Genomic DNA, 20,447 nt, shown 5'->3' with positions numbered 1-20,447 from the left:
ACTCACTCTGTAGACCAGGCTGGCCTAGAACTCAGAAATCCGCCTGCCTCTGCCTCCCAAGTGCTGGGATTAAAGGTGTGCGCCACCACGCCCGGCTATAGCAAAATTCTAACCCTTAAAAATAAAATTCAAGCTGGGCAGCTCCAGGACAAAGTGAGTTCCAGGACAGCCAGGACTATACAGAGAAACCCTGTCTCGGAGAAACAAAAACAAAAACAAAAAACAAAAAACAAAACCCTAAAAAAATAAAATAAAATTCAATATTATTTGTGTGTGTGTGTGTGTGTCCCTGAAAGAAAGCACTACTGACTTAACATGCATATATGAAGAAGAAGAGGAAGAGGAGAAAGAAGAAATAGGGCAGCATTTCCAAAGCAAGGTCCATTGATGCTCAGAATAGCTGACTCCTGGCCACTGTGAGGTAGGAGGTGGAGCTGTGGCTGGATGATCTAGTGAGAAGTTTCAATATTCTATAAACTCCACTCTTAGTGTCTGTGTTTTGAGTATTTCATTAGCAAGAAGTAAAAATTAGTCAAGTGCAAACCATCAAAAAGACCTGAAAGCGCTATTGCTTAGCATAACAAATACAAACCAGTGTTGGAGTGTGGGTGGCATGGGCTGAGAACAGTGTGTGGCCATGGCTACAGCATCTGGGCTGGTGCTTTCTACATCAACCACCTAGCCTCCCATTTCCCACTGCAGCCATACTCACTCCTGACTCGTTAGTTCCTCTGCCAGCTGTGCTCCTGGTTCACGTGGTACTGCTGCACGAGGACCCTCACAAACACTATGGAGACAGCCCTCACTGCCGTCGCCCTTTACTACTATCCTCTGGAAGGCTCGAGGTCCATGAACAGGTAAGATGGCTGTTACTGTTAATAAATGCAGACAGAAGTCTAAGAAGTGCTTTTGAAAACCTCAAGTATCAGCGTGGCATGTCCAGTAGACAGACTCCCAAGCTTAGAAGAAACAAAGGTTTTTTTCAATGAGTGTCACAGGAAACAGTCACCCTGTACAGTGAAGCTAATAAAAGGGATGGTTACAAAGTATAGACAATGCTTAGGAAAGCCTGAAGTACCCAGAGCTTACTGAAGTAGCAGTCTATTGTCAGTGGGCTCCAAAGACTAGGAGAAAGTACCAGGATCCTTGTAATCTGTACTTGAAGGTCCCCGTGGGAGACCGGCCAGGAGAATAAATAATCCTCACTCATGCTGTGACTGCCTTCTGGTTCCCTAAAGCAATCAGACCTAAAGCAAGGTAGGCTTAGAGCGCTCCTGCAGGTCTGCTGACCAGCATGGAAGAACAGGTTGAACAGATCAGAATGGCAAAAAAGAAAAACCCAGACCAAGCAGGGAAGAAGGGGCTGAGCAGAAGCACTTAGCTGAGAGAGCTGCAGATGGCAGGCTGCTGGTGTGGGGAGCAAGTGAGTGGAGGGAGGAGCGGGCAAGGGTGAGGCTGGGATGGGACCAGGCCCTTTGCCACACACACAGAAAATCATCAGGGTCAAATCTGATTTCAACGTACTGAGCTGGGTATGCTGGCTCACACCTCTAGTCCCAACACTCGGGGAGGCAAAAAGCAGACAGAACTCTGAGTTTGAGGCCAGCTTTATCTAAGGAGAAAGTGTCAGCACAGCCAAGGGCACAGAGAGAGCCTGAGTCAAAAAACAGAAAGGAAGATTGTGTCGTACGGAAGGGAGACAGGCTTTCGAAGCACATAACAAGCTAGAGCACACGCTCTCTTCCTGCATAAAGATCTTCTGGATAAAATAGCTTTCCTGGTTTTTGTTTTGTTTTGTTGTTTTAAAGAAAGGGCCTCACAGTCTACTCCTGGTTGTTCTGATTCTGGAACTCACTATGTAAGCCAAGATGGCTGCAAACTTACAGAGAAGCAGGCTACCTCTGCCTCCCAAGTGCTGGGATTAAAGGTGTGTGCCGCCATGCCCACTAAGATTGTTTCTGCGTTAGATTCAGGTTACTGTAAATAGGATGGAGGGTACTCTGAGGGGAAAAGAAAAGAGAGAGAAAATGGGCTTCTCAGTTTGGTCTCCTGAGCCTGGGACAGAACTAGAACATTTCAGTCATGTAAGATAGTTAGGAGATGGAGACTCCAAGGCAGTTTGGGGAACCAGCTGTTTTGTTGTGCTTTCTAGCCTGAGGTGTCTAACTCCCCATTTTGGTCCTTTATCACCATGAGACCTAGCCAGGCCCTGTCCACTTGTGGTCTCACTACCCATTGCTCAACTTTCTCTGTATGTAACGTTCCGCTTGAGAAACTCTGGGTAGGTCTGTTAAAACATGATGACCCTATTTGGGCATAGTGGTTGCATACTTTTAAAAATGCCAACATGGGAAGCAGAGACAGGAGGATCAGAAGTTGAAATTCAGCTTGTTTTATATAGCAAGTTTGAAGTCAGCCTGGGCTATATAACAGACAGAACAATTGTCTGGGCCGGGCAGTGGTGGCGCACGCCTTTAATCCCAGCACTCAGGAGGCAGAGGCAGGCCGATTTCTGAGTTCGAGGCCAGCCTGGTTTACAAAGTGAGTACCAGGACAGCCAGGGCTATACAGAGAAACCCTGTCTCGAAAAACCAAAAAATAAAACAATTGTCTGGGCATGAAGGTTCATGACTATCATCCTAACACTTGCAATACTCACTAAATTGCGGAGCCTCACCTCGAACTCATGATCCATCTGCCTCAGTCCCTGGAGTGTTGGGATTACACACCCTCACACTGAGAGAGCTCCAACTTGGAACTTCCCACTGGGCCTTCAGGAAGGTCCCTGAGTCCCCCCTCCCCTGCCCACCCAATTAATGTAAAGGTTACTAAAACCACCGAACATTATGTGCCTAGTTGCTACTGCTATAATCTGCCCTCAAAAATTGTATAAAAAGCTTATGAAAGAGAGAAGAGGGGTCACCTCTCCTGTGGGTGCAGGACAACCCCAGTGTGCTAGAAAAATAAACCTCTTGCTTTTGCATCGAACGAACTCCATTCTAGAGTCTCATTGGGGGTCTCCCGGTAGCTGAGGCTCACTTTGAATCTTTCAACAGTTGTTTACAAACAACCTTATGTGTGCATGTATGTATGCACGTGCATCTTTCAGATGAGTATAATTTACTTCAAGTTTGAAAAAAATATACCTTCCTTCTTGTGAGTGGTGCTGGAGTCAGCCCCAGGGCCTTGGTTGCTCTTCCACTAGGCTACACCTCTGCTTCACAAGGTCATATGTGCACAAAAGGCTATCACTGCATAGTGTTTTTCCTTAAACGTCTGCACTTTCTTCTTGTCTCACGGTGAAAGTAATCACCTGACTTTAAGCTCAGTCTCCCACTGTCCCTGTAACAAGTTCTCCTTGCTCCTAGTGTCAAGTACTCGCTCCTGGTGGCACTTGCTTGTGTGGTCCGCCCCACAGCTCTTATCCCATGGGTGCCGTTGCTCTTCAGACATTTCTACCAAGAACAGAGAAAGCCCCGTCTGACCCTGCGTCATTTTCTACCTGTAGGGTAAGTCTGGCTGTGGAGCCATCTGTAACATCTAAGACTATAAGGAAGACTTCTGTCTCAGGAAAGTTCCAACTCTGTGTTTCCTGTTTTGTCGACACTAGTGTGTGCATGCTGAAAGGCATATGTGGAGGTCAGAAGGCAGCTTTTGTGGAGGTGATGGTTCTCTCTGCATTCGTTCCAGGAATTGAACTCAGACTGTCTGGCTTTGTGGCAAACACCTCTACCCACTGAGCCATTTCATTGACCCAGTGTTCTATTTTAGATGTCTAAATTTATGAGACTGATTAACTGTATTATACTTCAGTGAAACAAAAGTGTCTATTTCTTAAGAGTTTCCACACTTCATTTCCTGAAGTTTTCTATTATATTTGTATGGGACCTAAAACAGTTTTGCTCATATATGACCTCATGATCTTTTTAGATTTAAGTGATGCTATTGTTCTTATTTTATGGTAAATAGAAACATGGAGAAATTTAAAGTTAGCAAAGCCAGTGAGGTGGTGAGCGATGAAACAGGAACTGTTGAGTAGGACGTGAGCGCCCAGGTATGACGCCCAGCACAGCATCTCAAAGAAAATTCCAATTATCTCCTGAGCCAGTGGGTGTACCTTGCCTAGCAGAGCATGGGTTTGACATCTGCCTCAGCTTTTTGAGTAACTAGGATGGCAGACCCCCTGCATGAGGCCTGGCTTCTGGGGTAGTGCCGGCTATTGAGCCAGCTCCCCATACTCTGGCCTTTAAAGGGATGTAAAGATCTTCAGAAGAGAAAAGTGTTAGGCCATACAGTGACTAAGGTGACTTAGAAATAGTGCAAAGACAGACAGACCAGTGGAAGAGTCAGGTTTGCTCTTTCTTATTTACTTTTTTGTTTTTGAGACTGGGTCTGAGTTCTTCCCTGGAGGCTAGGGAGTTTGACTGCACTGATCCGAAGCACCTGCTGGGTGGGTGCTCGGCTTTGGGGAAGCACTGAGACACCATTGGGGGGCAGAGGGGAATGCAGTCGTGGGAAAACCCAAAGCTGGAATCCCCTGACTTTGGGCCTCTGGTCGTCGTTGCTGGTGAACCGCACAGAGAAGTCAGGAACGAAGTATGGGTCAGTCAGTGGGGGTGGGGGCTGTCCCGGACCTGCAATGAGCTAAGGATGAGCCTGGGGCCCAGGGGTGGGGGATGGGGTGGGAGAGCTTGGTGGTAGGAGAAGGCCTTCTCCATGCTCCCCATGGCAGTGGTAGATGAAAGAGTCAGTCCTTGGTTCCAAACTGTTTCTTGGTTGTTCATCATGGAAAATAGATGCCTACCTACTTCTCAGGGAGAACCCAAGATTAAATACCTTTTGCGGGGAGGAATGTCTGGGAAGGGAGGCATATTGGCTAAACCCTCAGTACTTCATTAGCATTCATTCATTTCATTGCTCTGTTCTGGGCCTATGCGACCACAGGTCACGCTTCCTTATGTGGGGAGTGTGGCACAGCCCAGGCAGGAATTTGGCAGGGGGCAGGGAGGCTCCCCGAGTCTGGGACCGCAGACCTGTTCTACCTCACCCAGCTATCTGGCAGATTTCACCGTCCTTCAGCTCCTCCTTGTCTTTAATGAAAGGAGTCATGGAGTGACTGACTCGTGTTATTTGTAGTGAAATTTTGCACGGTGTGGAAGCATCAGAATAAAACAGCATGAGCCAGAGGGGTAACGAGGTAAGGGCTACCAGGCAGACAGACTACCCCTGTCTCTACCAGGCAGACAGACTACCCCCATGACCAGAGCATCCCCAGGCGAACAGAAAAACTTTTGAAAAGATGCATCTGAGTAGTTAAGGACCTCTGTGCTGGAGATATGACTCAACGACAGCGTACTTACTTACATGCTGACCCCAGCCCAGCACAAATCAAAAACAGAAGTGAAGGACGCTTTGACATTCAGTGTGAAGACAGTGGAAGACCAAATCTACAACATATATGATCACTCGAACCTCATGTCCAGAGAGGACCTAAAACAGAAAACTGTAAGAACAGGGTGACTGGAAACAAACCATGGAAGACCCTATTAGCTACTTCAAAAAAATCCAGTTTGGGAGCTGGAGTCACAGTGGTTACAAATGAATAAATAAATAAATAAATAAATAGGCAGTTGTTGTTCCTCCAGAGGATCCTGGTTAATTCCCAGCACCTACACGGATTCCCAACTGTCCATAACTTCAGTTCCAGGGGATGCAACACCCTGTTTTGTTTTTTGTTAGGCTGTTTTTTTGAGACAACAGCCCTGGCTGTTGTAGAATCAACACTTTTTTTTTTTTAATTAGATATTTTCTTTATTTACATTTCAAATGTTATCCCCTTTCCTAGTTTCCTCTCTGAAAATCCCCTCCTTTCCTCCCCAACCCACCCACTCCTGCTTTCTGGCCCTGGCATTCCCTTATACTGGGGCAGAGAACCTTCACAGGACCAAGGGCCTCTCCCCCCATTGATACCGACTAGGCCATCCTCTGCTACATATGCAGCTAGAGACAGGAGTCCCACCATGTGTTTTCTTTGATTGGTGGTTTAGTCCCAGGGAGCTCTGGGGGTACTGATTAGTTCATATTGATCAACACCCTTTTTTTTACCTCTGAGGGCACCAACCACGTATATGTTACACATATATGCACACAAAACACTGATATACATATATAAATCTAAAAAGAAAAATCAGATTGCCACTAAATTTAAAGGTGTTCACTGTACAGGATGTGGCACATAACTTTAACTGCAGCACTTAGGAGGCAGAGGCAGGTGGATCTCTGCGAGTTCCAGGCCAAGCAGGGTTACATGGTAAGACTCAGTCTCAAAGCAAATGGAAAATGAGCTCAGCTGCACTCAGCACCTCGCTGCTAGTTTATCATGCACAAGACCTTGGGTTCAGTACATTTCAGGAGACCAATCAAGGATAGGCATGGTGGCACACACTTTTAATCCCAGCACTCAGGAGGCAGAGCCAGGTGGATCTGAATCTGAGGCCAGCTGTTCTACATAGTACAGCCAGGGCCACATACATAGAGAGACCTTGTCTCAAAGACAAAAACAAAACAAAGTTATATAGCTGTGTCTCCTTGTTAGCTTTCTGTTGTGATAAAACTCTGACCAAAACCAATTTGGGGAGAAAAGGGTTGCTTACACCTTACAAATTGTATCCATTACCCAGGGAAGCCAAGGCAAGAACCTGTAGGGACAGACTGAAGGAAGCAAGCCTCTAAGGAATGCCGCTTCCTGACTGCCTTCCTCTGGCCTGCTCAGCTGCCATTCTTACACAGCCTGGCCTATGGGCCCAATGATGGCTGCACCCACAGCGGGCTGGGCACTACTACATCAATTAATAGTTAAGAAGATGCCACACAGATGTGCCACAGACAATTGCATGGAGACAATTCCTCAACTGAAGTTCTCTCCAGGGTGAAAAGCTGACAACTCATGGGAACTATGATACTATCTGCAGCCATGTTCTAAAAAAAATGGAGTCTCGTAAAATGGAATAAAAGCAGTGTGACAGTTCCAGCCATGACATTAGACATGAATGACTATAGCACACACACAGGAAGCCAGTCCAGTCCTAGATTCATGATGCCAATGAAGCTCCCAGCAGCCCTGAGAGCTGGGCAGCTGAGCTCTGGTAATGATCACTTGGAACCACGGGCACCTCACCAACTACAGTTGCGACTTCTTAAACCCTAAGGACTTCAAAATAATAAGTATCTAATTTTTATGTTGATGGGTTAATTATCTGAGGATAGATACAATAGTGGGTTTTTTAAGCATTTGCTTAAGTGCATCTTCTCATCTTTCACAATGTACAATCCCACAGCTGGCGAGCTTGTAAAGCATTTTAAAGTCATGCTGGGACAAAGACAGTGGCCTAGACTTTAGCAGGGTCCCATGTGAGTCACCATTCTACTTTGTTTTTCAGATTTATAACCTTCAGTTTGTCTCTGATAATTGACCGTATCTTTTTTGGCCAAGTAAGTAAAAATTAGAGTAAGCTCAATTAGGCTGTTCTAACCACTTACTGCTCTGAACCCTCCAGCTGGACTTTCAGGGGTTTGTATCTGATCCAGCTGTGGTGGCGAGTGCTTGGTATAGTGGCTCACACCTGGAATCCACACTGAGGCTCCCTAACTGCTAGAGTCCCAGCATCCACGTAGGAACTGCTCATAGCTGCAGGGAATTCTGGGGAATCTGATCCCTTCTCGAAGAGCAGTTAGGCATGAGGGCACATGTTCAAGTGCACACACATACAATTAAAAGGAAAATCTATTTTAAAAAATTCTCTTTTCTAATTGGATAAAAAAACAAAAGTATGTGTGAATGAGTATTCATAATTTGAGATTTAAACCTTAAAAACTTAGCATTTTACAAATTAACACTACCAAGTACTTAGAAAAACAAGTTATTAACCAGGGCAGTGGCGGCACACGCCTTTAATCCCAGCACTTGGGAGGCAGAGGCAGGTGGATTTCTGAGTTCAAGGTCAACCTCATGTATAGGACAGGCCAACACAGAGAAACCCTGTCTCCAAGAAAAAAGAAAGAAAGAGGGCTGGTGAGATGGCTCAGCTGGTAAGAGCACTGACTGCTCTTCCAAAGGTCCTGAGTTCAGATCCCAGCAACTACATGGTTGAGATCTGATGCCCTCTTCTGGTGTGTCTGAGGACAGCTACAGTGTTCTCATATAAATATAATAAATAAATAAATCTTTAAAAAAAGGGGGGGTGAGGGAAAAAAAAGACAGACAAGTTATTAATAAGAACTCATGTCATCACACAGACTTACTAAAGACTGCTGCCTAAGGTTTTGGATTAAATTCTTATTTTTTTTTTTTAATTTTAAAATGGTCAACCAATGTCTACAACATGAATGGACCATATTTTTTTTTTAAAGATTGATTTATTATATGCAAGTACACTTAGCTGTCTTCAGACACTCCAGATAAGGGCGTCAGATCTTGTTACGGATGGTTATGAGCCACCATGTGGTTGCTGGGATTTGAACTCCAGACCTTTGGAAGAGCAGTTGGGTGCTCTTACCCACTGAGCCATCTCACCAGCCCTTAAATTCTTATTTAATGTTATGATTCTGTCAAATACTATAAAGCCCTAGATCCGTTACTGACACTAACCCACTTTTCTTTCTCTTTCACTCATACCAGTGGACGCTGGTCCAATTTAACTTCTTGAAATTTAACGTGCTGCAGAACTTGGGGACATTTTACGGCTCCCATCCATGGCACTGGTACCTCAGTCAAGGGTTCCCAGTTGTCCTGGGGACCCACTTACCTTTCTTCATTCACGGTTGCTTCCTGGCTCCAAGGAGGCTCCACATACTACTGCTGACTGTGCTGTGGACACTGCTGGTGTACAGGTAAGACTTGGTTCAAGCAGGTGGATGTTTACATGTCACGAAGAGATTCTGAGACTACTGAGAAGTTGTTTCTTACAGTACAGCAGTAGAGATTATGTCAGGTGAACAGATGTGCTACTCAGAGGACTCAGAACTATTCCTACATCCGTCTGTAAGATTACAATGTAGAACTGGTGGGATGGCTCAGCAGGTAGAGGCACCTACCACCACTCACCATCATGCCTGTGGCCCTGAGCAGCGTCACCACGATCCACACAGGAGAAGACTACGACTGATGGCCACAAGTTCTGGTCCTCTGACCTCCATGTGTGCACTGTGGTGTGAGCACCTCACCCGCAACACACACACACACAAACATTTTAAAGGAATGTATCCTTATTCTAAATTTGAGTAATATTACTTAGTTGAATGCGTAATTTTTTTCTAAGAGTAGCTGTACTTTATAATTTCACGCTGACATTATTAACACATCATCACACTATTTAAAAAGGAGTCACGGTATAGTGCCTGTAATGCCAGCAGCATGGGCTTAAGTCAAGGGTCTAGAGTTTGAGGCTGGTAAAAAAGTTATCAGGAAAAAAAAAAAAAGGAATTCAGTGTCAAATACTTGAAAAATAAACAGATAATATAGTTTAAATGCATTAATTTCTCAGACTAATGTAAAATAAATGTTTTGTCTTAATATCTTTTATTATAGCATGTTGGGCCACAAAGAATTCAGGTTTATCTATCCAGTTTTACCATTCTGCATGGTGTTCTGTGGTAAGTATTTTAAATACAGAATACATTTTAGAAAGAGTAGCTAAAAGAAGCCAGACTTGACAGCACCGCTGTAATCCCTGCCCCGGAGAGGAAAAAGCAGGAGGATCAACCACAAGTCCAGGGCAGCCTGGGCTTCGATAGCGAGATCCTGTCTCCAGACAGCAATAAAACATTAAGAGACTGTCAATGCCCACGGAGCTATTTATTTCCAACTAGGCTCAATGAAAACTTCCCTAATTACAAACTATTACTATAGTGTTTCCTTTTTTGTAATCTAATGCTCTGTGGGAGTCTGTTGTCTGGTTATAGAGACAGGGTTGGCCTAGAGCAATCTATGCAGGCAGACCTGAACTCAAGGGCCATCCTCTTGCCTTAATCTTCCAAGTGCTGGGATTACAGATGTGAGCCACTCTGCCTAGCTCCTAAGTGGACTTTCTCTGTATTACATAAGATACAAGAATGATTACCAGACAGTCTACTCTTTTGCCAGGGGTAGGAGGTAAGACTGGCTGACTGGCTGAAACACCCTCGAAAGATTCTTACCATGTCACCCAAGCTGGCCTTGAACTCCAAATTATCCTCTAAGCCCATCCCCAGCAGTGATAGGAGGGCAGGCTTGCTGTACTATGCAGCTTTCTGTAGAACTGTTGAGGCTTTCCCAAACTCAACTCTGAGCCTTATTCTGTTCTTGTGAGCTATTTTAACCTGTTTCATGTAAATGTCACTGCCAGCCACTGCTGTCTAGTGACTTTTAATGCCATTTATTCTTATGAGCCACATCTTAACCCTGCTCACTCACACTGACTGGACGGAGCACTGGAAGGGCTCTAGCTGTGTGGACCAGACTAGCTGTACATCAGCTCCGGAGCCTTCTCACTCCCCAGAGGGTCAGGCAGAGCTTCTTACATGGTGCTTTCAGGGTTCCAAGGAAAGAGTGGGAAGGTAGGAGGCCTGGGCCTGAAATTTGCAGGTCCTTCCACCCATCTTTGGGTCACAGCAAATCAAAAGCTAGGCCAGATTCAAGAGGTGGTTAAAAAGCAAGGTTTTTTTAAGTCAGTCTCTAAGATTCCAGCCACAACCCCCTCAGTCCTCTAAGGCTAAGTCGGGATAACAGCATCCGGGTTCCTCATGGTGTGTGCTGTATCTTGGTGTCTTATCTAATAGCCCGAGCAGAAATGCTGAGGTGTGCTGATGTACTGCCAACAAGAATCAGGTGTCATTGGTTTGCTCCCAGCCAGTAGAGCCCTTTGCTTCCCACTGAAGAGCATTTGTTCTGAGGTCCAACATGTCTATCAACATTACTTATGCACTGCTTCAAGACGGATTCTGTGTTCTAAAACCAACGGGCCAGGGAAAGTGGTACCTGTCTGCACGCCAGCACTCTAACAGCCGAGGCCAGAGAACTGCTGGTTAAGGACAGCCTAGGTTACATTCGTGGCAAGATCCTGTCTCAAGGGGGAAAAAAAAAATGAAAACTCCAAAACAGCAGGTGTGGTGTATACTTGTAATCCTTGCACTTGGGAGGTAGAGACTGAAGAAACCAAAGTTCTAGCGCAGCCTTGTGAGACCTGGGAGGCATGAACTCTAGGGTCCAACTCAAGCCAGTGTGGCAAGACCGCCACCCCTGCCAGTCCTCTGCCCTGGAAGCAACCGCTCAACCACAAAATCTTGCTGTAAGTTGCCCAGGCTAGCCTTAAACTTGCGCCCCTCTTGCCTCTGCCTCCCTACTAACGGGGATTACTGAGATCACACACTACATAGTCTCCAGTTAATTTTAATGTCTGATGTTCACAATTCCACTACAAGATCTTTTTCTTGGGGGATTTAGTATTTAGGTTGTGGTCGGTGAAAAAAATACAGCTTTGTTTCCTTAAGAGAGCTGCAATCTAACTTCCTGGTGCCTCTGCCTGTGCAGAGGTTAAGATACAGTGCAGCCTTGCCCTTCTCCACTGGTTCTCTAGCTAAAAAAACTACCCCTTTCCTTTTCTCATGTAAACACCAGAACTGACTTAACAGCCTTCCTTCCCAGCAGTGTTTAGAAATGTAAAAATTAGCATGTATTTCTAAGTGACAGACATACTAGAGAAGGCAATGGGGACTTTTCCTTGGCTTTTTTCCCCCAGAGTCAGGGTTTCTCTGTGTAGCCCTAATGTTCTGGAACTCACTCTGTAGACCAGGCTGCCTTTGAACTCAGAAATCTACCTGCCTCTGCTGTGCCACCACTGCCCAGTGACCTTGAGGGGTTTTTGTTACTGTTGTTTAGAATTTCTTGCCACTGTGCAGCACAGGAGATGGAATGACTGAGTGAGAGCTCAGGGCTTCCCACTCTCTCCACGGTGTGAACCACCCTGGAGAAGACTGTGTGGCAGAAACTAAAGCCCATGCATAGTAAGATAACTAGTACATTTATCAGCATGGTAGCACATCCCTGGAATCCCAGGACTTGAGAGTCTGAGGCCAGCCTGGGCTGCATAGTAAAACCCCGTCCCAAGAACCACAAAACCCACAAGCATACAAAGGGCTAGTTCACATAGAGAGGATTGTATTACGTGTGTAAGACGGAAGCCAGGCAAGCAACCTGGCACTTGGCTACATCTCAGCCTAACACTTCTTAGGACCAGCACTGGGAGTGATGCCCCTGAGAACTGCGCATCCACATTACATGCAAATGAAAACACCTACTTGGTGTGGGATCTAACCGGGCATGTCTGAACAAGCAGTATTGCTCCTGTTAAGAAAATAATGAAGGATGTCAGATGCCCTCAGAGACTTAAGTCTACAAGCTAAGACTGGGCAGCCATTACCCACACTGTGCTTTGACCGACTAGAAGGCTAGACCCTGCCTGGGAGTGCAGTGGTGGTGAGTGGTCAGAGATGACTCACTGCCTGTTGCCACACAATACCACTGCTTATGCTTGCGGGGGGGTAAAAATGATACAAATGTATTTGCTGTAACAGGAAAAGGAAGCCGCCCATGTTCCACTTACCCACCTATCTCCATGCAGGTTACTCACTAGCCCACCTGAAGGCATGGAGGAAGGCAGCCCTGAGCTTCCTGCTCTTGTCAAATGTGCCGCTGGCATTCTACACTGGCCTAGTTCATCAGAGAGGCACCCTGGATGTCATGAATCACATTCAGAAAGTCTGCCCCCGAGGTCCTGACCCAGCTTTGGCTTCAGTATTCATGTTGATGCCCTGCCACTCCACGCCTTACTACAGGTGAGGAAGGCTGTTCTGCCTGGGCTCAAGGACAGTCTGAAAGGACATGGAAACTTGGGGGGGGGTGTCTCTTTTTTTAAGATTTATTTATGTGAGTACACTGTAGATGTCTTCAGACACATGCCAGAAGAGGGCTTCAGATCTCATTACAGATGGTTGTGAGCCACCATGTGGTTGCTGGGAATTGAACTTGTGACCTCTGGAACCGAGCAGTCAGTGCTCTTAAGCACTGAGCCGTCTCTCCAGCCCGGGGTGTCTAACTCTTGCCCTTTCTTCCACAGCCATGTTCACTGTCCACTGTCCATGCGGTTTCTCCAGTGTCCTCCAGACTTGACTGGAAAAACTCAGTATCTTGATGAAGCAGATATGTTCTACTTAAACCCCTTAAGATGGTTACAACAAGAGTTTCACAGCAATGCGTCACTCCCCACTCACTTGGTCACCTTCAATGTTCTGGAGAAGGTATGTCACCTCAAAGGCTTTCATTAGATTAACAACAATCTGCCTCACTGATCCCTCTTGTCCTCTGTATGAATTAGTTCTCTAATGGCTGCGGCCAAACACCTGACAAACCTAAGGAGACAGGCTTTCCTCAGGCTCAGGTTCCACAGCAGCCCAGCGTGGCTGAGGCAGCATGGTGCTGGGTGGATCAGCATGTAACACAGGAACACCCTGGGTCACTCTGCTCTTCCCTTTATTCAGACTGGACCACATCCCACAGGAACATGCCACCCACATTCAAGGCAGGTCTTTCCTCATGTCTTTAAAAGCTTAACGAACTTAGGAAGTGTGCTTCACTGCTGCCCCATCTTGTTTCCTCGTTGTGTATGTGTAGCCATGTTTCTGTATACACACGTGGAAAGGCCAGAGGTTCAAGACCACCAATGCTGCCTCCTGTCCCTTTCCTCCTCATTTTCTCACTAAACCTGGAACATAACAATATGGTTTGCCACAGCCTCCCAAATCCTCTCTGCTCTACTCCAACGGCACACTGTTAGGGCTACAGTTATGTGCCACAATGTCTGAGCTTTTTTGAGACAGGGTCTCACAATGTAGCCCTGGCTGTCCTGGAACTCACAGAAAGCCATCTCCCTCTGCCTCCCAAGTGCTAGATAGGACTAAAGACATGTGCCACCCTTCCCAACTACTATGCCCAATTCTTCATGTGGGTTCTAGGGGTCTGAACTCAGATCCTCATGCTTGGTCAGCAACCAGTTAACCAAATGAGCCATCTCCTCTGCCCACCCTAGTGGCTGGTCTCAAACTCAGAGCTCTGCCTGCCTCTGCCTCCTGAGTGCTGGGATTAAAGGCATGTGACACCACTGCCTGGGCCTAATAGTTTCTTAATCCAGTAAAGTTGACAAAATGTAGTGATTTCAACTCCCATATTCCATAATTGATCTTTTCCCCAGTAAAATCAGTTGTTCTGTAACTTACTAGATATGTTTTGCTACCAGAGTCACGCCTTTCACCAGAAATATTGCTTCGAAAAGGAAAAAGTCACAAAAGAAAAATTGTAATTGGCAACTCTAGAATTCCTTGAAGTCACACTTGGCAAACATGTCTTTATTTGCTTGCAGGAGATCAATACCTTCCTCACCTCAGGGAACTACGAGAGGACAGCTACATTCTTCCACACTCACTGGCCAGAGCGTCGAACTGGAAGTCACATTCACGTCTACGAGCGAAGGTTACCCGGCAGGGCCAGCACAGAAGGGACTGAACTGTGATGGCCTTTGCAGAGACGTTGGCATAACTGAGAGAAACTGTAGGTGGCATGTGAAATGAGGGGAAGCCGCCAGGGACAGCTGTACCGTACACTGTCCTGAAGTATTCTCAGAGAACACTAATACGGCGCCAGACTTGAGAGAGACCTTTAGTTTTCCTCACGGTGCAGTTTATTGTTTCTTCCATAGCATTCAGGTGTGCAAGAGAGTTCACAAGACAAGCCAGCCAGCTCTTCACAAACCAACGGGCTCTTGAACCCACAGAGAGACAAAAGCATGAAAGTAGAGATGTTAGCGCAGAGTCCCACCTCAGCGCAGTCCTCAGGCCTTGCTGCACACCTCCACACGGCACGAGCTGCCCTGCGTGAGCTGAGCTCGCGCTAAGCTAAGCTCAGCTACTCAAACCAAGCCATGTTTCATGCACAGAATGTTTCATGCCTGGCTTCCTTAATAAAACTACCATTTTCCCCCCCAGGGCAGAAAAAAAAGAAGTTTTTGTTTTTAACAAACCTAAGCTACAGGAAAATGCAAGTTAGTAAGCTTTGCTTTTGCATAATATAAAGACAGTCGTGGGGAGTTCATCTTAATCAACATCAAATGAAGTAAAAAGCATCCACATCTCTTAACTTCCTAATTTAACTTAATCATGAATCAGTACTTAGGATCGAGAGGTAACTGCCCCAGTTCTATCTCGAGATTTGCCGTGTGTCTTCCGTTAGCGCGACCGTATTTGTGCCATTTACCTTCCCTTTCATAAGGCTGGGGATGAAGGTGCTTCTGCTCTTGTTTTCGGTGCCTGGAGTTTTCAATATTTACCATACGTTGCTTTTTATCAGGTCGACTGAAAGTAGTAAACACATTTTTTTAATCTGTGTTAGAGTTCGGTTTTCTAAAAGTAAAAAGAACAATGTTTTTCTCCACTTATCTACCTGAACACTGCAAAAAGATAAAACAGAAAATAAAATCCTACTATACTTCCAGGAAAGAGGGGTATTATTTCAACACTGAAGGAAAAAGGACAGACATGAATACACCTGCACTGGCTGGAAGGGGAGACCTAACAGGTGATGAGGAGCAGGAATGTAACCATAAAATAATGAGGTATTTCCGTTATCACTCCAGTAAGAGTAAGAACAACCAGCCTTGTCTCCATTGGCTTTATCCCTCAGCTGAGAGAAGAGATACATACATCTCCTCGCAGAGCAGTCTCCAGCCTTCCCCCCTTTCAGGCAAGTGCAGTGAGCAGGCACTGCTGTCTTCCCACTCCGCCTGCTGGCTCCTCCATTGCTTTACACCAGGACCTGCACACAAGCGCCCCTGCAGCCCTCAGCTCTAAGCACCTGACTTGACACCTCTGGGTTCCCGTGCATCACTCTGCACTCTTCTTGCTTAGCCTTCTCTCTAACCAGCACAGATATCAGTGTCCCCTGCAGTAGACCAATGGGACTGGCTTCGAAGTGAGTAGAAATGGCTATGTACCTACCAACCCATCCTCTCCAAATAAATGTCAACAGATACCTCCAAAATAAATTTGCTTCTGGTTCCTCTTGCTTAGGGCTTCCTTCTGGTATTCTGAGTAATATCAGTATCCAATAGTGAAGTCATTCCAGATAAACCTACAACACTTACTTTCTACTTCCCTTACTTCCCTCGCTATATGAGTTGTTTAAAATATATCTTGTCTGCTCCTCACCACCTCTGATGACCTCAGACTCCCATCAGTCTCTCGTGTGCAGACCACCACAGCTGGCTTCACACCTTGCCAATCAATCCTTTTGGCTCCTGCCAGTCATCTAAGGACTAGACACCATCCCACCCATCTCACAAGACAGACAATTCAGGACAAAAGGGAGACCTTCCTGATCACCCCAGCTCACCTGGTTTCTGTAAAGTAGCAGGTCTCCATTTCTCCAACCTTTGCAAAGGACCTTCCATTCCAGGGAGGACCCTGCTCTACCCATGCACCAACCCTCACTTCTCTTCCAGAAGCTAGTTTCAAAGCAAGTTTAGATGCAAGGTCACTTCAATCATGAAGATATTCCAACCATCTCCAGACTACCTGAGACCACTACACCTTCATGTCTCTCTCTGCACACCTAACTTGAACAGTAAGAAGTTGTTCACAGTTCCTTAAAGCAGCCTCCAACCCTGCTCATTAAAGCACTAGACATCTGCTTCAGGTACTAAAGACATCAGAAACCAGTCTCATTATTTTATAGGCACACTACATTTATTCATAAAGATGGAACTTGACTCTCAAAAGTAAACAGACATTTGCAGTTACAGAGTAAAAAGCTGAAGGACAACAGACACAGTCTTGAAGAACATTATGGGACTTTGTGGCTCCTGAGCGTCCAGCACCCTTCTCAGTAGTAACCCTGCAACGAGTACTCCTAAACTCAATAAAACTGACAGTGAGTATAGGTGGGCAGCTCCACATGGCCTGGGCTTCACATTAAAGTCTTTGTTTCTAGCTTCCTAAGTTAAAGATTAAAGGGAAATAATTTCACTTAATTATATAAGCTATACTGAAAAAAAAGCTAGATTGGCTCAATTAAGTATGTGTGTGTGTGTGTGTGTGTNTATATATATATATATATATATATATATATATACACACACACACATAATTGTATGTATGTATGTGTATACATACATACACACCCCTTAAATTTTTAAGGTAGAAATTCAATCATTTGTTCAAGTCTAAGTGATTGACATGGACTTTTTTTTCAGTTTGCAATAGTTATAATCTTAAAACTGTCTTTCAATTTATTCTGAAATTCACTGGCAATAAAGCTTGTCTCTTACAAACGTAACCTTCCAAAAGCTCAAAGTGTTAAAAGATAAAATAAGATGCTATGCACTGTTTAGAAGCTATTATAGTAACATGGTTTTATGTAAACCGACCTGGGTCCGAATGGAAGGGCGAAAACATGCCCAAAGTGTCTATATATACATCCATCCAACTTCTCCAAATTGTCATCCTCTACTTGATACTCCTTTATGCTCTTAAGGTAACCTTTCACATCATCAACAAAGTCGGCGAAGAGCTTCTGGTCATGTCTAAAGACACCATTCGGAAAAAACGGACTGATGAACTGATCCAGTTCTTTCCAGTGGTGAAAAGTATCCAGTTCATTCAGTAAGTACCAGTGAATCAGCTGTTTAAAGTCATTCATCCTAACAGGACTTGCCTTATTAACAGGGCTAATGGATTCCTGTTCAGCACATTCAAACATACCTGAACAAACCCTTCTGGTGGAATGGGTGCCTCTGCAGTCAGACTTGGCCTTGTATGTATACGAATTTGCATTCTTTCTAATTTCTTCAGAGTGACTGGGCTTGTTTCTTCCCCCATCCCTCTGTGCAGAAGGGCGCCTGCAATTCTGGTTTAGGTTTGGTGCCTCCTGCTGTGAGTATGAGGAATAACTATAAGCTGTTCTTGGTTTTTCAGTTGCTGCTTCTTTTGAAGCCCTGAATCTCTTGCTGCCCTTTTCATTAAAGATATTCCTGGTAGTATCTTTGAAATTGCGAAAAGTGGATTTGACCGAATCTGAGAATTTTTTCAGATTTTCCTTCACAGCTTCTTTCGCCTGCTTGATTTTTTCTTTATGATGTCTCACAAACTCCTTGGTAGAATTCTTCATAGCATCAAATGTTTCCTTAACTGTCCCCAGAAATGTCTCCTTCGACTTGCTCTTCGCCCTGTGGCTTCCTCTGCTTCCTCTCTTCCTCCCATCTGTCTCCTGCTTTCCATGTTGATCCTTCGCCTCAACGTACAGTCTCTCCCACAAATCAGAGCGCTGCTGCTCAAAGCTGAGCTTCTGCTCCAGCTCAGCAAGCCTCTGCTGTAACAGCCCGACTTCCTTCTCTTCAGTCTGCACACTAGGAGACTCTGCATGGCTCTGTGCCTGGCGAGGGACGAACTGCTCAAGTTCTGCCCGCAGAGCCATGACTGTGAGCTGTTCTCTCTCCAGGTCCCTTTTCAGCATCCTTGCTTCCTCCAAGAGTGTCTCCCTTTCACTAAGGAAGCTATTTGTTTTCTGTTTTTCCACTTCTAAGTACTGCTTAAGAACCTGGTTCTCCCTAACTAACTGGGTGCTTGTGCCTTTATCCTCCAGCAATCTAACCTGCTCCTTTAGCTGCCGTAGCTCTTCCTGTAACGAAGACAGGGCCTTTTCTTCCTTCTCCAGAGATATTCGTAAATACTGGTTTTCTGCAGCAAGGTTCTTCTTCTGCATTTCAAAGGTGATCTTCTCTGATTCAGTAACGGTCCAGCACCTCTCAAGGTTTTCTTTCAACGACTAAAGGAAAGAAATTTTGTTAATGAAAGAGAAGAGAAATGTTAAGTGCTTGGAAAGTTCAATTTAAATCTTTAATCATGTAACAACCATACCCTTTAGTGTGCGCACGTGTGTGTGTGTGTGTGTGTGTGTGTGTGTGTGTGTGTGCGAGAGAGAGAGAGAGAGAGAGAGAGAGAGAGAGAGAGAGAGAGAGAGAGACCGACCGACCATGTGCACAAATCCTTTGGGTATGGTTAAATGGTGTTAAAAATTGGAAAATAAATGCTTAATGCCACTTGCCATATATTCAAAAGGCTTCTCATTCTTAAAAAGAGAAATGGAAAGTGAAAGTGTCACATGGAAGAAAACAAGTAGCAGGCAGGCATGTCAAATCAAGGGCACTGTTGAGGAAGGAGAATTCAAACAAGAACAAGTAGGCAGAATTCCATGCGTCTCTAACAGCCTAAAGGCCACGGACTGACTAGCAGACCCAAGGCCCCAGAGTCCGCGCACAGTGCTGCAAACAGACATATCATCGGAATACACCCATTTCTAAGCTAGAAAAGTGAGGGAAGCCCTCCCATCTTGTTACTACAGAAGCTGTCCTGAAAAGGTGCCTACACGGTTTAAAGAACATTTTATTCTATTTATTCTTTATTTTCAGAAAAGGCCTCTCTACATCACGCTAGCTGACCTATCACTTATTCTATAGAGCAGGTTAGCCTCAAACTCAGACCTCCTTGCCTCTGTCCCATTACACCCAGCAACTAAGAGATTTTAAAGTAAGTTGCATTTGCCTTCTGTAAGTAAACCACAATCAGCCATTTGTATATCTGTATCCTCATGTCCCCAGACTCAGTACTGATGAGGATAAAAAAATATTCAGAGAGCAGCATGGCATGGCAGTACCCATCTTTAATCCCAGCACTAGGGTGGCAGAAAAGGCTTCTATGTGTCAGTACAGAATCTCATGGAAACATCTCTGTACACAGAGGACAGCCTGAATCCTTAACATAGTTAAGTACTTTCCCAAATCCAAGTAAACTTGAATTCAGAAACAAACATACAAAATAAGTAATAGAGTTTTACACATGAGAAACAACTGAAATAGTTGTTTTCCTAACTCATTAATCTTCAGGGGAAAAAAAAAAAAAGAAAGAAAAGGTTTAAAACTATAGTTTGTAAGCCGGCTCTGTTGGCAGAGGTGCCTGCCACCAGGCCTGATGACCCTCGCTGGATTCTGTAGGACCAGCATGGTAGATCAGAGAACTGACTCCTGAAAGTGATTTTCTGATTTCCACTTTTATGCCATGCATGCAAAGTACTCGGTATGCACATACGGATCAGTTTTTTAAATCTTTGAAGTTAGATACTTGGAATGGAAGTCGATCTGCCAGCCTTGCAGTTAGTTAGCCTATCTGACCCTTTCTGTTTAGAAAAAAGATGAAGCTGGGTGTGGTGGCGCACGCCTTTAATCCCGGCACTTGGGAGGCAGAGGCAGGTGGATTTCTGAGTTCGAGGCCAGCCTGGTCTACAGAGTGAGTTCCAGGACAGCCAGGGCTAC

General features: G+C 45.2%; 2 protein-coding genes across 15 annotated transcripts in view; one reads left to right on the top strand and one right to left on the bottom strand.

Annotated features, from left to right (window-relative positions):
• Window positions 1-14,695, top strand: part of Pigb (phosphatidylinositol glycan anchor biosynthesis class B) — a 21,213-nt gene extending 6,518 nt beyond the window's left edge. For 2 of the 4 annotated variants that reach the window (XM_021207815.2, XM_029542997.1), the window contains exons 5-12: window positions 727-857; window positions 3,369-3,509; window positions 7,440-7,491; window positions 8,678-8,889; window positions 9,587-9,651; window positions 12,657-12,870; window positions 13,152-13,332; window positions 14,451-14,695. In XM_021207815.2, the coding sequence (XP_021063474.1) occupies window positions 727-857; window positions 3,369-3,509; window positions 7,440-7,491; window positions 8,678-8,889; window positions 9,587-9,651; window positions 12,657-12,870; window positions 13,152-13,332; window positions 14,451-14,600 (1,146 nt within the window). In that variant the 3' untranslated portion in view covers window positions 14,601-14,695. Of the gene's footprint in view, window positions 1-702; window positions 858-3,368; window positions 3,510-7,439; window positions 7,492-8,677; window positions 8,890-9,586; window positions 9,652-12,656; window positions 12,871-13,151; window positions 13,333-14,450 lie in introns of all 4 variants that reach the window. The other 2 variants (XM_029542996.1, XM_029542998.1) reach the window with 2 other exon arrangements.
• A 50-nt stretch (window positions 14,696-14,745) lies between these two features.
• Window positions 14,746-20,447, bottom strand: part of Ccpg1 (cell cycle progression 1) — a 30,615-nt gene continuing 24,913 nt past the window's right edge. For 4 of the 11 annotated variants that reach the window (XM_029542988.1, XM_029542989.1, XM_029542990.1 and 1 more), the window contains 2 exons: window positions 17,508-18,904; window positions 15,178-15,438 (listed from right to left, as the gene is read on the bottom strand). In XM_029542988.1, coding sequence (XP_029398848.1) covers window positions 15,249-15,438; window positions 17,508-18,904 — 1,587 coding nt within the window. In that variant the 3' untranslated portion in view covers window positions 15,178-15,248. Of the gene's footprint in view, window positions 15,439-17,148; window positions 18,905-20,447 lie in introns of those variants that run through there. The other 7 variants (XM_029542991.1, XM_021207158.1, XM_029542995.1 and 4 more) reach the window with 4 other exon arrangements.

Source organism: Mus pahari, chromosome 10 (assembly GCF_900095145.1).
Source record: "Mus pahari chromosome 10, PAHARI_EIJ_v1.1, whole genome shotgun sequence".
Lineage (NCBI taxonomy): Eukaryota > Metazoa > Chordata > Mammalia > Rodentia > Muridae > Mus > Mus pahari.
The sequence above is the reverse complement of the archived record's forward strand: the minus strand, read 5'-3'. Positions and strand labels throughout refer to the sequence as shown.